Source organism: Egretta garzetta, unplaced genomic scaffold, assembly GCF_000687185.1.
Source record: "Egretta garzetta isolate BGI_Z169 unplaced genomic scaffold, ASM68718v1 scaffold287, whole genome shotgun sequence".
NCBI lineage: Eukaryota > Metazoa > Chordata > Aves > Pelecaniformes > Ardeidae > Egretta > Egretta garzetta.
In genome coordinates, this window is record NW_009260435.1 from 3,440,803 (window position 1) to 3,458,502 (window position 17,700).

The following is a 17,700-nucleotide window of genomic DNA, read 5'->3' on the forward strand; positions in this document are numbered from 1 at the left end:
AAAACATTATTTTGGTATACTCTACGGTGATTTTCACTGTGTAAATTGTTATGTCTGGAGGACTAATAGAAGAGTATAGATTTTCTACAATCACAAACATTTCTCTGATTTTGTATGTGCATGTAGATATATCTGTATTTATTTTAAGGGGGAGGCAAAAAAAAAAAAAAAAAAAAAAAAAAAAAAAGGAGGAGCCAGCCCAGGATTCAGTTGTCTGGTTTGTTTTTCTAAGGCAGCTTTGAACTGCATTTCTTAGCCCCTGGCATTCTAGATAGAATCTTCAAACACTGGATAAAAGGACAGAAAAAAATTTTTAAGATGGATTTCAACTACATTTTACTAATTAATGATTATTTCTTCCTTCAGTGAACAGTTTAACAAGTGTTAACACAAGAGTTGCACAAGTTCAGTGTATTTTTTCAGAAACAGAAGTCAGAATGTATCAAAGTATTTGGGTTTCATTCAGAAGTATTTTCTTCCAAACCGTTTTAGTTCCCAGGGTCTGTTCAAACAGGCTTTCCAGATCAGCTTTTTATTTGGACATAGTAGGCAGGACTAGCAGAGGGAAGGTTTACACCACAGTATTTTTTAAGTTAGTTCAAAAAGATTTCAGATGCTAATATTCAAACTGTCAAGTGCTAAAGTTACATAGAACAGAGGTGGTCAAGCTGACATTAAATCATTTCAGCTGCTAAAGCTCTGCGTTATTTCTGATTCTGCTCTACTTATTAACTAATAATAATACTACTTTAACAGGAGAAATGTATAGAGTGAGTACTTTGGTCCAGGACATTGGACTTCACCCAATAACTCCTGCACCAAATTAATAAATTATGATTTAACTAGGATCATATTTTTCTAGGAGATAATCAGGTTTGATTTAAAAACTTCAAATGATTGAGAGTCGACTGTATCCTAAGTATATTATGCTCATCATTAATTACTCTTGGCATTAAAAAAATAATTTTATTCTTACCTGAACTCCTCCAATTTCAGCTTCCAAATATTAGCTGTTACTGTGCATTATCAGAAATCTTCTTCCCATTCAGGTGTTTCCACACTGTGATCCCATCATATTTTTACTTTCCCCAAGATAAACTAAATTGTACTTCCATAGTGTTTCATGATGAGGCAGGTTTCTCTGACCTCGTCTCTTCTGTTTTGCAAATTTGCCCGTTTGCCAAATGTCCTGTGTAAAGGGGAGCAGCAGCACAGGACAGCGGTTTTGGTCTCATTTCTGTCCTGGAATGTTGTACACAGAAACCAAAAGCTGTGTCTAATTGACGATGCTCACTTTATTTCACTCTATGTTACTTTGTGTTACCCACTGACTTGTATAAATAAATCAGATTTTTTTCCTCTGATTTGCTTTTGTTTCAAAAGCATACAGTTTATATTATTCAACTACTTGAATGGGTTAAACAAAACCAAGCAGAGTAACAGCGCAGGTCAGTTGGCCTTATCATGTATTTCTTTGACCATGTTAGGTATGATGAGACATATGTGCAAACAACTGGTTTTTAGCTGTGTGTATTTTTCTTCTCCAAATGTCAGATAATGAGATGAAAACATTATTTTGAACTTTCTATTCAGTCTGCTAATTTTCGAATTTGGCAAACATACTTGTATCATTGGGTAAGTGGTGCTTCTGAAGGTGCCGCAGATGCCAAACCCTGATAAAATCCACCCTATCTTGTTAAGGAACACACAAACAGTTGTTCCCCATCTGCTGCCTCTGTCTGAAAGGTTAGGAAGCCCTTCCTTCTTGATCACAAAGGACATAATTATTGTCTGTAGAGGAGTCAAGTACAAAGACAGTTCATCCAGTCTGACCGCTACTACACTGCAGGCCACCAAAGATTAACAGCTGCTTCTCCTTTGATTAGGTTAGGTAATAACAGTTACTTTAGTTAATAATTGGATGGCTTCCCAGGCCATGTAATTCAGGTTTAGGCTGTCATTTTTTGCTGGCATGTAGCTGGGCTGTATTATTGGAACGGAGCCTGTAATCCTATTAGTCAGTTGTCACTCAAGCCATAGGAGTGGAGAGAAGGGGAGTTCAAATCCATTAAGGTGTTGTAACAGGCAGGTAAATAAGTCAGCCAAGGTAACCCGGTGAGCAGGGAGGTTTCTTGGTGGTTTGTTGTAATTAGAAAAGAAAAAAAAAAAGGATTAATTTTAGTTTCTTAAAATATTTAATTCATAATTAATCCATAAAATGGTTACATGATTTGTTTAATTTGTTATTTCTGTTTACGTTGCCACACGTGCATTAGTGTATATACACACTCTGCTAAAGTTACTTGATTCATGCACTGTTCTGCTGAAATTAGTTGCTGTGTGCTCTAAATGACAAGTTTATAATGGTCCAAAGATTAAGAATACATACTTAATATCACATCAACTGTGTTGGCTTTCCTCCTGTACAAACAAGCCCACTGTATTTCACAGTGATACAGACATGTGAGGAATAAAGAAAACGAGAGTTTTTTCTTGTGTTGGTTTTGAGTGCTACACCTGCTGTTCTGAAGATTCGGTTACTGGTTTTGTAATGGTTAAGACGCATCTAGGTGGCATCCCCAAGGTTTTTGTGCCACCTCCTCTCTCCATTAAGAAACACATAGATGACAGTAAACGTAATTTTTGCCTACATTTTTGCCTATTATTTGAAGTAGTTGTGAATTTCTGAAAGTACATATGAGCAAGTCAATTTTTCACACATTGTTTGAAAACTGCATATATATACATTTTCTTTTGTTCAACAAACATTAATCCCGTTATATCGATTGCCTTTGCTGGGTAACCTTCCTAATCTAAATATGCAGCCAATCAATAGTTTTTCTAGTGAAATTATGAAATAGATTTCATAAACATCTAGCTAAGTAATTTGGGAGACCAAGTTAGGTGTCTGGAGGATTCTTTAGTGCACCAAAAATGTGTCATTCTGGTTTATGCTCTTTCCAAATAGGAATTTAATATTTACTCCCTACAGGATCTGTCATTTTTCATGCTCTCATGGTGCCTGATCTGCTCACTGCCTTGGGTGCTATCAGAGTAAAAGTTGTAGCTGCTGAATGGGTCTTTCATTCTGACACAGATTCAAAAAGGCAGCAATTGAAATAAGAATACTATGTGAGCAGACTTTGAATAACTTATGTGCCTCAGTCTACTTCTTTTGAATTTCTAATGTTTTAATATGTATCAGCTTATGTAAAGCATTAGCACTACAGAACGTTAACTGAGTTTAGATGGTATTTTGAAGGATATAGGTTAATGTTAGAAAAAAAGGCAAATTGGATAAGATAGCCTGCTCCCATATATTTATGCTTTTAAGAAAAACTTCCTTAGGTGAATACATAAATACTTCAAAATTTGAAAATTGTCTCAAGTAGGAATTAATTCAGTCATATTTTAAAATAATTTGATATTATTTGGCTGCTATACTTCAGAGATAGAATGACAGTGTTGTTCAACATCGAGGAGATTTAATACTATTTGTTCTTTACACACCACTCATCAATATGAGGTCTGGTATTGTGGATAGCTGAGGGAATTGCCTGTGCACGATTCCTTTTTTCCCCATTTCATCGGTACCAGAGTCACACAGTATTCACTCTGAAAACGTCCATGTGCAGTATACAAGCGACTCTTCTGCTCCTTTGTGGGTAGGGCATGTTTTCCCTTCGGTTCCCGTGACCTCCCTGGACCCAAGGCCAAGCTCAAGGACCTGTGCCTGAACCTGGGTTTCCTGACAGCAGGACACTTGCGTGGTGACCAAGGTCATTCACAGGCACTGTATACCAGCAGTTACTTTGGTAATCAACATTGCCTTTCAGTAAATGGGCTCTTGGAGTTCTCCATCTTAAAAGAATCCTTGGAGACAAATATATTAAATACCATGCCAAAAGCAGCGTATTCCTAATCCCTAAGTGGCAGTTTTATAGACCTTTGTAAGCATGGTGGACAAATACTATGCTCATGTATCTTCCCCAACTTTACTGCTGGTTTATTTCTTCCTTTTATTTAAGGTTTTTTCTCGAGCCTCTCTCCCATGCAAATAGTTAGAGATTTATTTCCCTGATGGCTAAGTATCAAAATGCTGATTAATTTTTATGAGTAATCTAGAGAGGAGAATAATAGGACACAAAGCTAAATCATAGAAAACTGGGAGAAATTGCAAACTCACTTTCTGCTTGATGGAAAACTGTAGCAAAGGAAGTTCTTTAAAATGTGAATTTGTTTTTTGCAAAGTATACTTGGATTTTAGCAAAGTATTAGACAAAAATTAAACAGGCACTTTGAAAAAAGTCTGCCTTTATGGTAGTAATGCTGAAAAGAAGTGGTGCTCCAGACTGAAGTAGGAGGAAAGCATGTAGGAAACAAAACTGCTTCAAAAGTTTGGTGGTCTTTTTAAATGGATACGTGAAGATCTCCTCTCAGAATAGGGGGACATTATAGCTTGTTTCAGTGTGGCTCTGGTGACTGATTTGGGGAGCAGGGGGGGAAGTTCCTTTCTAGGTGCTTCATTTCTAGGTATTTGTGGAGAGAAGAGGAGTTCTGGAAAAAAAATCACAGGTAAGAAAAGTTTACATCAAAAAAAAATAAAAGGGCGGGTTTAGCATTAATGAATATACAGAGTTAAGCCAAGCGGAAAAGTGTAAGAGTGTAGTATTTCAAGAATGGAGTAATTACTAAGGGGAGAAACAAAATGAGTGCAATAAACCGGGATATAACTTGGAGTATAATGGGATGAAATAGAGAAAGGATATATTTGGTGTAAATGACAGGAAAGACTTCTTTGCCGTGAGAGCTAATAGGTTGTGGCATAATCTCCCAGGAGAAACAGGGAAAGTGAGAAGTGGGAAGTGCGTGGCACGTTTAAAACTGGAGTAGCACTAACAAATACGCTGTAGCAAATAAATCAGCAGGGCCCCATAAATGTCTTTCTTGATGGTGTGCTGCAATTCCAGCATGCCAATCACACACAGAAATCCTCATGCACGCTTTTCTATGCTGGTTATGCACGTATGTTGATTACCAAGGAAAACACACACTTGAAATAACAAAATCTCTCTTTACGCTTGTGAAGTTTTAAGCTGAAGTGAAAATCGATATGTCAGAAAGGCCCCAGGCTTCGTCTGGGGGGGGTGCTGAACCACTCTGCAGCACTGCTGAAGCAGGGGGGAAGAGTAGAAAGTTTGAGAACTGTGGCCGTAAGCCAAGGTACACAAAGAATGCTATTTGATTTGTGGCAGGACTATTTTTTCACTGTTGGGTTGTCTTTTCCTTACGGCTCTATCAAGAGGTTGGTGGAAAGCGTTGCAGGGGAGGCAGTGCTTGCTGTAGCTTTATCCCAGTCGCACGCAGGCTGGAGGCACCGTTGCTGTATTGTCTTGTATGGGGGGTCCCTGACCCAGGGCTGCTTAAGGAGGCTTTTTTTTTTGAGTCGGGGGGAAAAGGAAGTAAAGGAGGAATATAGGAGTGAAACTTAAAATTAACTCTTCAGTTAAGGCATGTTTACCAGGCTAACAGGAATAAATTGACTGTTAGACGTTATCAGTCAGCCTGTAGGAAATCACTGGTTGATTATCTTAACTGCTTGGGCAGTTGGCGCAAAGCTTTCCATTCTCTTAAAGCTAGTTATTCCTTTGAAGGTAAACCTTTTGGCTGTCTAAAAATCTACATTCAGCTCATATTAATTGTGGAAAATGGTTTCTTTTTGAATATCTGACTTCCCTGATTAAACAGTTTTTCTGGAGCTTGCAACAAGTAATTTAAATAGAATATAGATGTTTGTTTGAAAGAAATGTAATGGCAAGAAAGTTGCATGCTTTGTAAAAAGAAGATATGTACTTTCATTAATGTCTAATTCTCAGAGGGAAAAATGTTTCTCTTTAAATCATATTATATCTCAATTATATTTCTAATTGTTCAGAGAAAGGTTTTATTGCTAGAGTCACTAGGAGTTTTTCCTGTTATACAGTACATTTTTTTTTTTCTGTTATAGTGTAATATATTCTTTATGGACTAATAATGATTGTATTTAGAGAGCACTTCCCATTTTTTCACATGTGCCAAATGCTTGAAGCACTGAAAAAAGAAATGGTCTTTTTCAGAGGTGTTCAACATGATAAATACACATATTGAGGATTTTCTACATTGACAAAACTCAGGACAGTTGTCTATCATACATATATTTTTATGCAGGAATTTCTTTAATTTCTGATGGTTCTCTTCTGTGTTTGTGTTTATCTAGAACACAGCAGATCAAATAGCATTTCGGGCTGCAGGAGGACTGACTGCCCTTGAAAATGTTCTTCAAGCGGTGACTTTTCCCACCAATCTGAATGCAGTTTCACGGGTTCCTTTTAAGTAAGTATGACTGGTCCTTCATTTGCCACTTAGAATCACTAGAATATTTATTTCACATCCACTGCTTCACTGCTGCTTCTTCTCATAGTCCAGTGTTGAACTTCAAAGAAAAAAATTGTGCTGTATTCTCCGCTGCCATGGAAGGTGAAAGACATTTCCACTCAAACTCTGGTTTTCTAACTTGGTGATTTGATTTCTAGCTATGATGTATTTGAACGGTGGCATCCCTAATTGTACAAAATGAGAAAAGAGAAAACTGCATTAAACAGAAAAGGAGGTGCATATCTTTTAAAGGTAGTCAGTCTGTAAAGATCTCTAGTGGAAAGTGGGGGAATTTTTTAGGTGGTTGTGATTCACTGGAGCCTGGCTGCTTTTAAAATGAAAGAGTTGTAAGATACTGCTAGCTGAAAGGGTTTCGACAAACAGGTAAATGAAAATTCCTGTGGATTAGAGGAATGCCTCTTTAGAGCACGTAAGAAAAGAAGGGCTTAAATGTCTAAGCCCCCCCCAAAAGGTGGTGACTAAACAGAATGCCTGCAAAAACTGGTAACTCGAAAGCATGCTTTTTTCCCTCTAATTTCTGTTAATTTTTATTCATTCAAAGGCACACATGTGCTTTCAGAGCAGAGCTAGGTATGGTTTTAGTACAAGAGGTACCAAGCCCAGGAATAACCTGTTGTGTACCATTGTCATAATTTGTTTGCAGATATATTTCAATGTTGTAATAATTCAAATTTTAACACTACATTGTGTGGTTTTTGGTTAAAACTGTACATTAATATGTTATGGGACAGGTGTGAAGTGCCTTGGAAAGAACACAAAGAAAAAAACCTACTATGGAGAGCAGCTCAGTAGCAGCCTTGCTCATTAATTTGCAGAGGCTCTAATTTTGAGTTCTCATCTATGTGGGATAAACTTTGCAAGGGAAAGGGCTGCACTGTGTGGCCATGTGAAGCTTAGTTTAAATTTAGCTTGAAATTCTTAGAATGTACATCTTCTATGCATCTTCAGGTTTTGTTCTTTGATTTTAGCAATAGTCTCACTTTGGCAGCCTTTGTTGAGAAGGTTTGAGAATATTGTGTTTATGTTACTGAAAATGTTTTGTTTAAAGGTTGTTAGATGGTATGAGGATGTATTAGTTCTCAAAGGAACTTCTGTGCTGGTAAATAAAGGCTCATGTCAGCTACATTTGTGTAACAGAAAAAAAAACTCTGAGGGGATTTATCAGGTTCTACTCTCTGACAGTTACTATCTCATACCTATTTCTGACCAGCATAAGTGGTTTCTCAGATTTCTGAGCCTATTCATGACTGAACTATAAAAAGAACTTTTAAACCTTTCAAAAATTCTTTAAACATTGTTTTATTAACACGTTTTCAACTATCTGTATTTCCTAAGAAATATCAGGGCAGAAAAGAGATTAATATAAACTATTCTGACAGCTTTGTATGCTAAGAAATCTACTGAAGAACTTCGCTCCACTGCTGAAATACAGCATTTCATTCAACTTTACAGAAAATTGCAGTCTCCAGTTAACATTAGTTGGAATAACTGATTTTTGACTGCAACGAAGATAAATTGCTACACTAGAAAAGACCAATTTAAATGTACTATGTATAAGCCAATAACTGAATGTCTTATCAAAATAGAGTAACTAATCAACATGCCCTGCATGTAGAGAAGGTGATAATTGGTGGACCAGGCTTTTACAAGTATGCTGAAGATATGAAAATCTCTGCTTCAAGCCCCTGAAATACAAAGTTAAAAAAAAAAATTTCTTTCCCCATATGACTTTTTTATGCAGGACAGCTGTTCCTTAACTTGTACAGTGGTGAGAAGTGAATATTTTAACTGATATTGTCCTGAATGCTGGCTTCCAGGCTCATAAATGCCTCTATCTCTTTAGACATGTGACAGCCATATATATATATACGTAGCTCTGTGAGGGTGTGTGCTACCCAGGGAAGAGATGGGCTTGAGCTTGTACTTAGTGATCTGGGAGCATCCCCATTGAACGGGATGGATAAGCCCAGCCGTGGATGCAGCTACGCAAGAAGGAAGAAGCAGCGAAGCAGCCTGCTGCAGGTGGTAGCTGCTCTCGTAGGTCCTGGGTGACAAACTGAACCCAGTCTGCAACCAGTGCTAGGCAGAAGGGTGCAGGGGACAAAGTCTAGTAGTCAAAACATGTGGATGAGTTCGTGAAGAGATACTGACTATAACTGTGCTACCTTGTAGAAATGTTGAAAGCCTCTTTCTTGGAAAAAGAGCTGGTTGGTTTGCCCCTAGAAATCTCTCAATACAAATAGTAAATTGAAACTTGGGGTTGTAAATTACCCTTATTCTTCATGTGAGTCCTCTACATTGATACTTTTCACCTTTGGAAACTCTGGATATGCAGGTTTTTCTAACTGCTTCTTTATATGACTATATGGAAAGTGTATTTTTCAGGTAAAGATGAAAAATATAATAAAACGAAATTCTGTAAAGGCATCAGAATTTCCACTAGACTGTGCCCTTTTCAGAAACATCCATCTTCTTTTAGTCATTGGATTGTAAGACAATCCATCAGTAGCTGATGCAGTGAGCTTGTTTTAAATATTTTTATATCAAGTATAAGTTCTTTCTCATAAATTATTCAAGTTGCAGATGCCTTCTTCCTTACAAAATAGAGTTGTACCAAAAATTACTGTTAGCTGGTCTTGAGTTTGGATGTTGGACAAAAGCTTAACTCTTCCAGAAGAAAATGCAAGTTACTGCATAACTTCACCATTTCTTGATAGACCCAAATATTGTAAGTCCACATTATTCATTTTATTTGGGTGGTATGTTTTGCATTTGTTTTTTTATTTCATGACATTTGTGACAACATAACCAAGTAGAGAGGTTTATAGGCATCAGGAAGTACTGCAGTTTGGAAGCTCTATGTCAAGGTTGCACATAATTTGGCACAGGATCTTGCTGTAGAGCTAACTGCTCCTGCAGTTTTTGCCTGCAAGAGTCTAACCGCTTGAGTCTCCCTTGCAGAGTCTAGGGTCTGCTAAAAGCATCACAGTGAACTTGGTGTCACTGCATGTGATGCAGAATTTCCTCTACTGCTATTTCTGTGTTCTTTCTGATAGAGAAGATCATATTTTTTGTGGAACCTGCAACTCAACTGTTGAGAGCAAGCAACTATTTCAGAGGGTGGGACTTCCTATGAGCCAGTTAGAAACAAGCACAAACATGGCTGGTTTGAAGATGCCATGTTAATGCATACTTATATGGTCTCACTGAAGTATTTAAGAGAAATAGTTCAAATGTGTTGCTTTAAATACAGAATGTTCAAGGCAGTTTCGAAAACAAAGGATAATCATAAAATATATTTAGTTCTTTAAATGAAGAAAATTTGTACCATGTTTTTCCTCATTTGATTTTTGAAATGAGCTTGAAATGACTTCTTAAACTTTGAATCTAGCAAAGCAGCAGTTCTCTTTGCTTAAAGTTGAATTAAGACCTTTCATTAATTGCCCTCCAGTCTTCCCCTAGCCAAACGTGTTTTGCTAAAGGACACTACTGTAGTTAAGATTGTTTGTGTGTTCTTGCAACGTTTAACCATTTGTATTCATCTTAAATTGGGAATTTGTCTGTTGTTTTGTGATGAGGATAAGCTATTTACAAGTAGGTGATGAGATTACATGGGCTATTATCTACATCTCTCTTTCTCCAAAATCCTGGCAGTATGGTGCAGCTCAGAACTTTAATCCCATGTCTACAAGATAAAGCTTTATTACCAGAAGATTTAACAATATGCCTGTTGTTTTGTACTACTGTCCAGATTGGTAGTTAGACCAGCAGGATGGCAAATGCTGTGAAAAAGATTTGACATTTATGAGATAGATGATACATTTGGTGTTGGGACAATTTTTCTCCCCTTCAAATAAATCACTGAAAAAGAAAAGGAGAAAGCAATGGATTATAGTAGGTTTTATTATTGGCGTTAACATACAAATTAGTGTCCAGTCATGTTATTTCTTAAAGTAGCATTTTGTAATTTTCCTGAATTTGTTCGGTTCTCCACAGAATACAGATCTGTTTGGCAGAATTTCAAGGGGTTTCAGATTCTTATGGTATTTTGCTTATGCTTCTACTGGAAAGCAAACGGGAACTGCACAGCAAAACAATTTAATGACTTAAGATGAAGACCAGAAGATGATTCTCATCCCCTGTGTTGCCTTGCATATTTGCTATGGGCAACTCATGTAGCCCCTTTGTGCCATGATACGTTACTGGCCTTGAAAATAGTAACAGATCTGCTAACAAATGGGGTTTGTAGGGTTTGTTTAATTAGCATCTGTAACATACTTTTTGTTCCTTAGGTGACCAGCATTTTTAAATAGAAATTAGCCTTAGGAACAAAGGAGGACTTTTGTTACAAGTGAAGACATGATCAAAGTCAGTTTTATTATAACGTATCTTCTCTATTTGTACAATTTCTTGCATCATTTGTTCAAAGCAAATATTATCAGGGTCAAAAAGCTCAAACCATATTTATATATGTAAAAAGCAGAAAGTAGTGCCCACATAATATTATGGATGGCATCAATACAAAATACTTTTTTCAGTAAGGATTATTTTGAGATGAGAACTGGTTTTATAGATTGTTCTTTGTGATTTTTACTTGGTTTTATGAGCATACAGTTCTTAAGCTGCACTGTTGCTGTTCATGCAGTTCTATAGGATCGTTCACAAATTTTTTTATATAAAGTGCAAAACAAGCTTTCTTATTTTCTTGTAAGGTTATTCCCACTAGAGAAACATTGATTGCAAACTAGCAATTGGTACAAGGACATAAAGTCACTCTAAAGAGAATGACCTCTTTGCAAGTTCAACATCTGAAACCTGCAGCATCAGTCTCTTCCCATGATGTATCCTTGCTGTCTGGCTCAGAGTTGGATTTAAAGCTCACAGAACTCAAGAATAAAGCAATATTGCCCTCCCGCGCAATACAGGAACAAGTTTTATTGTTGAAAGGAGTTCTGCGAACTGTTGGGAAACTTTTGGGTTGAGAGCTGGATCTCGCAATGAAACAATTGATAAGCCAGGGGCTGGAGAATTTCTGTAGAAGACTTTCAGATTCTATCACACCTGTAAACATGGGGGTAAATTGTTTGATTGTCACTTGTCATGCAGTAGTTTATTCATAAGTACAGTAACATTTCAGAGTCAAAGTCCAGTCTGGTTTTGGAAGTGTCTTGAGGGAGAACTGGTGCTGAATTTTGTTTTCTCTCTATAAATTGTGACTAGACTTCAACTGGAGCCCTTTTTTTAAGCAGACATACTTAAATCATGTAAAAAACAGACAAAATAGTAATTGATTATGAAACTTCGAGGGTTCCTGATGGTGTAATAGGCCCCGTGAGTGCAGCATAAGGGCCTGTATAGTCTTCAAGACTTAAAATTGGTATTTTTTACCTTAAAAAAAATTTGTTGTTGTTGTATTCTTACCTTGGTGGGTTTTTTAACCATTCCACTCTACAGCCATTCTGTGCACTGTGTTTCAGTAATAGCTCACCTCCCACTTCTTCTCACCTCGGCTCTTAAATACACTACTGAATTAACTCAACCTAAATCTGATAATGTTTAGTTTTGTATTATTTCACTGCAGAATTGAGCTTTAGGGGTTATTTTCTTCATTGATAATCAAAGTACATTCACTTACAATCTCCAGAAGTTGAAAGTAATGTTAAAAGGCTTTACACTTGAAACAGGTTAGTTATTACATGTTGGTGATGCCTTGATTTTTATAAAGCAAAAGTTGTGACTTCTCACCTACGTATCCTGGTGCACTTTGGTGGATTAGGTTTGCGTGGTTGGATACTGTTGCTGCCTCAGTATTTTGAACAAAAGTTACAGTTTGGGAACTTGTTTGTATCAGGCAGACTGAGGAAATTGGAGATGTGCTAGCATAAAAGAAAATCACGTACGTACGTATAAACTGTTGAGATCTGGCTTGAAGATGTTGATTAAAATGAATCCTCTTCCTATTTCTTTGTACTCATGTAAAATAAATACAACATGCAGATGCATATTTTTGTCTAGTTTAAAGACTGATTTCTTTTTTGGATCAAAGTTTGTGTACCATAATGAGTGTTTTTATAATTGGATTTACTCTAGAGGAAAGCCTTACATCAGAGGGCAGACTTACTATGTGGTTTGAGTATACATGCTGTCTAACATAGCTTTAAAGCTGATTTGTGGGTGTGATACAAAGTTTAGAGCAACATCAGTAATCAATAAACAGCTGCTTTACATGAGGCTCATACTTTACTGTTTCGACTGATTTTGATATCTCTTGAGATAAAAGTTTTGGAATTAAGAACAGTTAGAGCTTCCAACAGGGTAAAAAATGATAAGAAATGAATCGAGTTTTTCATCCCGGAGAGTTTAACTGGTGGTTAAATGAAGTTCTGGCTTGACATTGCCAGCCCTGTGCTTGTCTCAGAGGCCTTGTGCAGAAATGGTGACAGTTGACAGCTGTTGTTCCCTTAATAAGATTAAAGTAAAGAAATTAGTTGTGCTGTCTTTAATCTGCCATTTAACACTGTGAACCACCTGGGGACAGCTTCTGTGCTGACACTTCCAATTTTGAATTAAAAAAAAAAAATCATGGAACTGAGTCACAGTTCAGAGCGTGCCGTGATTAGAATGTGTTTAGACAAACCATAGTTAGCAAGCTTATGTTATCAATTAAAAGAACCCTCTTTATTGTTGTGAAAAATTAATTCGACATCCATTTGCTTACACCACCTTTTCAAATGCATTATTTGAGTCTCTGAAAATGCAAGTACTTTTTCTGACATGAGATTCAGTTGGGAAATACAAAAGCATGATGCATTATTACAGTGGAATTTGTTCTGTGTATAAAGTGGGAAGGTTTTGTGTTTTCAAATGTAAAATAAATGATCCTCCTAGGAATTAGGAATCCCATATATCAAAAACATTATTGCAGTGAATTAGCTAAATCGCCTCAGAAACTTTGAAATGCTCTCAAAATTGTAAGTTCACCTACCAAGTCCATATTTGGCACTTTGGGTAAATTATAATGTTTTTATTTAAATAGAACTAATCTTTATTTTAGAATAGCTGATAAAATGACAGATACTGATTTAAGTATTTTCTTAACTGAAAATAGAAACTACCAATAAAGTTCCGTATCTCTCTCTCCCTGTAAACACACCTGCACAGAGGAATAATCTTTCATGAAAAGTAAAAGTAGGTGCCTAATGAAAATTTTTTTCACCTTTATCTAGTTAGGATAGCAAACGAGAATCCTGTTGCAAGGTAGGTTTTAAAAAATGCACATGAAGCATGCTACTTCAGTTTTGTATAGGTATTAGCCTTGTAGGGTAAAAACTAGGTGAAATAGGTGAAAAGTAACCTGCCCTTGATCAATAAGTAATGATTTAATGTTGTTTTCATATCATGTGAACTGCAGATTGAAACTCATTTGATTAGGCAGTAGAGTAAAATTAATTACCAGTATAGTCAAATTAATATAACTGGTAATATGGTGATACTCAAAATATTACCAAAGGGAAGGTATAAATGTTCTTCATGCTTTTACAGATCAAAGCAAGCAAGGTAAGGCTTCTTTTTCAGATTAAAAATTATTTCTCAAGCTGAAGAAAAGACAATCCAGAAATAGAAATGAAAAAAATTTTACTGTAAATTTTCTGGCCTTTGAGCATTTCCAGCTTTTCCTAGCTTGAGAAATACAATGTATGTATATAAGATGCTTCCATTTCAACTCTGGGGAGCCATGCTAAGTAATCAGATGCCACAGCGATGAACACAGCAATCAGTAAAGCAGCCTTCCTTATTATGTAAATAACTCTTGTTTCAAAAAATATTTTAAGAGAAAATTAAGATATAAAACTCAACTCTGTTTTTATAAGTATGTTGAGTTAGTCTGCAGCTTGTTATGTTGGATACCAGCTTGGATGATTTCTGTAGTTGTTGCGGTCCCACTTTTGTATGACCTTTTGACAGTGCTCACAATTTATTTTCTTCTATGGAACTTATTTGAACTTAGTCACATTTTTTCAGATGTTAAAAATACCCAACAAAGTAAAAGGTTTTTTTCTTTTGGTTTACTTTAGACAAACAACTTGAACTTCCAGCCATCTTTATTTATTATTGTATATATTTATGATGCAGTTGTGTTCTCTGTCTGTGTGTGTATTTGTATAGTAACAGTGATGGCTTTCATAGTAAGCGAAGTTCAAGAAATTAATTTTGTGTTTATTCTGAAATAGTATTATCCATGGTCAGATTTATTTTCTCTGGGAGTATTTTCTGTAGGACTGGTCCCAGCTTCCCTGCAAATCCTGTTTTGAGAAGAACACATTAACTGGAGCAGATGGAAATTACTGCACATGATGCAAAGAATAATTGGGCATGTTTTGTATATCTGGAGCTTTCTGTCACTCGTCATGTTTATGATTTTTTGTTCGTACTGTCACAAACCTCTTACCTCTTCCCACCAGCCATAGGTATAGGACAATTGATGCTATTGTAGTTACACACTAACACGTAGAGGCTCCGTACAGTAGTGGTTCACAGCGTGTCAGTAGAAGTTTCTAGACAGGAATTCCACCTCCTCAGTTTTGCTTGCTCAGTACAGACTACTCGAGCCTCTCCATACCTTGCATTAGTTCACAGGCGCTGCACAAGACCCTCTCTCAAAAGCTGGTCCTGGTATACTGTGAATTACTGTGCATTACTTCATACGGGGTTTTTTTCTTGAAGGTTGTGCTGGGAAAGGAACCTAATACCCAAATTATTTGTGTGATAGAACTATAAGCCACAAGAAAAGAATATTATATATATCCAAATAACAAAATTAGTACACCCATAATTTATATTAGGTTTTTACTAAGAATGCAGGTATGAATTTACTGAGAATGCACATATATGCATGTTTATGCTTATGAAAATACCTGTAACATCACATATCACAAGAAAAGCTCAGACTTTTCAAAATTGCATATTCCAATACATGTTACTTAGATGAAAACAGTTTTGAATATGGAAGAGTCCGGTAGCCATACAATGCATGACTTTTGATAAGTATGGCTTTACTGTTTTGAAGCTATTAATTACTGAATTGATATCATGTAAATTTTTAGTTCTGTTTGGAATCCCAAGTTTAAGAAAACAAATGTGAATTGCTGAAAGGTTGTTTTGCAATATGCTTCCATTGATTTGCTTTTAATTTACCAAAGAAAAGGTAGCATTCTTATTTTTCTTCTTCTTTTCTTCTTATTTTTTAGGTCATTCTGCAATGCAGTAAATGCTTACAGCCTCACCTGCAGTAATTGTGCAGAAAACTGCACCTATGTTCTTTTTAGTAATAAGATCACTTTTCTAATGGACCTGTTGATACACCAGTTTACGGTATGTAAAATACCTATTTAAATTTAGAAATTTTTGTATGCTTCACAAACATAGTAGAGTATTTAGATTATAAGAACGCCAGGAGATATACGAGAATAAATGCTCAAAGGAATAATATTCTTTTATTGTATGTATTTGGTAACTGTACCTGCTATACTTCTATACACACGGATTTACTTGCTTCTGCTAATAAATTCTGCAAAAGCATATGTACCAGGAACTCTAGTGAGTGAACAGTCTTCTATCTTCAATGTTTTCTGAGGTTTTGTTTCTTTAATTCACCCTATAATAACATTTAAAGTATAGAATATTATGAGTTGTCCATGTGTGTTTGATTCTTGTGTGTTTCAGTATTGGGAATATAAGCCAGGTCAATCCATTGCTGCAGTTTGATTTCCTGAAGTGCTTAAATGGCAGGACTCCTTAACTGCGAAAGTTTTAGTTTTCCAATGTTTCATTTAATTTGAAATGTCATTAAATATTTTATTTGAAAACTCATTTTTAATTCATAGTGACCTGCTTATCATAAGATATTTAGTCTTGGTTTTCTACTTATAAATTGTGTGTATGTATTTTCATGAGCCAAGCAGTTTGTTAATTGAAAAGTTATGTACATACTTTAAATAATTTAAATGATGCTGTTAGAATCCACAAGCCATAGGACTGTTGATGAACACTTTAAAAAGATAGTCCAAAGGTCCTTGATACAAAGAAAACCCAAATGCAACCTGTGCATTCTCTTCTAAGTAGCTGCCAGCTCATTGTTCTTCACCAAATCTTTCCAAGAGGATTCCAGGTATTAGATTTCAAATATACTTAGTGAAAGGTGTGTGTATTGTGCTGGGCCAGTCACAACACTGCTGGCTCTCTGCAGAGTGAGCCAGAGCACAGGCTCCGTGGGTAATTACACAAGAGATGAAATCCTTCAGCACTTTACAAGTGACGAGATTCATTCTGATGCCAAACACCTTCCCTTTTCTCAGTGTAGCACTGTGCAAACAACCTGCACTTTCCTGAAGAAATACAAAGGGTATTTCTTCAGAAATATTGGCCACCTAGAGATCAGAGATACTAGGTAAGAAAAATTTACTACACTGAGAGCTGTTTTCAGTCTGTTGCCAAATACTACCCTCAAACTGCAGCAAAACTGTAGTTAAAGCTTAATGTTTCCCATGATCCACAGTGGACTTTTCTTTCCTATGCATAAAGTCTCTTATGTTCTCTTCAGGCAAAATTGGCCCTTAAACTAGGATATCTTCTTAGTTCCCTGAAATATGTATTTAAGTACAAAAAATAAATACAGTGCTGCTCTTCTAACCCTGTTTTTTTCACTCTTGAAAATATAATAAATCAGATCAAGTTTGAATTTTTCCTTTTTTACAAAAAAGAAATGGACAAATGGAGAGCACTTTTTTCAGTTGGATCAAGCTCTGAATACCAAAATATTAAAAGGCACCCCTCCAAAGAACTTAACTCCCTGCAGTATTTCTAGTTTGGTGAGCTGTATAATGCTGCCTTTGCCTGTGTCGTGCCTATTCCCACTTACTGTTGGAAAATAAACCCCAAGTAATACCCGAAGTAATAAATGAGAACGTATATTTGTAGGGGTTTAACAAATTGCTAAACAAGAATGCTAATATTTGCTAAATACAGAAACAAAAAGAATCCAGTTTTGAGAAACCTTTGAATATACTCTTAAATATAGCAAGTATGAACCTTACTTCCAGCCAATTTAATGTGGTTTTAGTTTTGGTTTTATTCATCAAAACCAAATGCACTTTTGCTAAAACTCAGAGCTATGCATTTTAAAGAATAAAATTTAAAACAATCACTTCTCATTGGTGACAAAATGTTTGTTTTTCTTTACGCAGGTGTAATATTTTTCTCCTAAAA

The 17,700-nt window shown here is 36.1% G+C and overlaps 1 protein-coding gene across 2 annotated transcripts in view; it reads left to right on the forward strand.

Annotated features, from left to right (window-relative positions):
- SCAPER (S-phase cyclin A associated protein in the ER) overlaps positions 1–17,700 on the forward strand; it is a 161,919-nt gene that overhangs the window by 99,017 nt on the left and 45,202 nt on the right. For both annotated transcript variants that reach the window (XM_035899552.1, XM_009643932.2), the window contains exons 23-24: positions 6,257–6,372; positions 15,684–15,807. In XM_035899552.1, the coding sequence (XP_035755445.1) occupies positions 6,257–6,372; positions 15,684–15,807 (240 nt within the window). The remainder of the gene's footprint in view (positions 1–6,256; positions 6,373–15,683; positions 15,808–17,700) is intronic.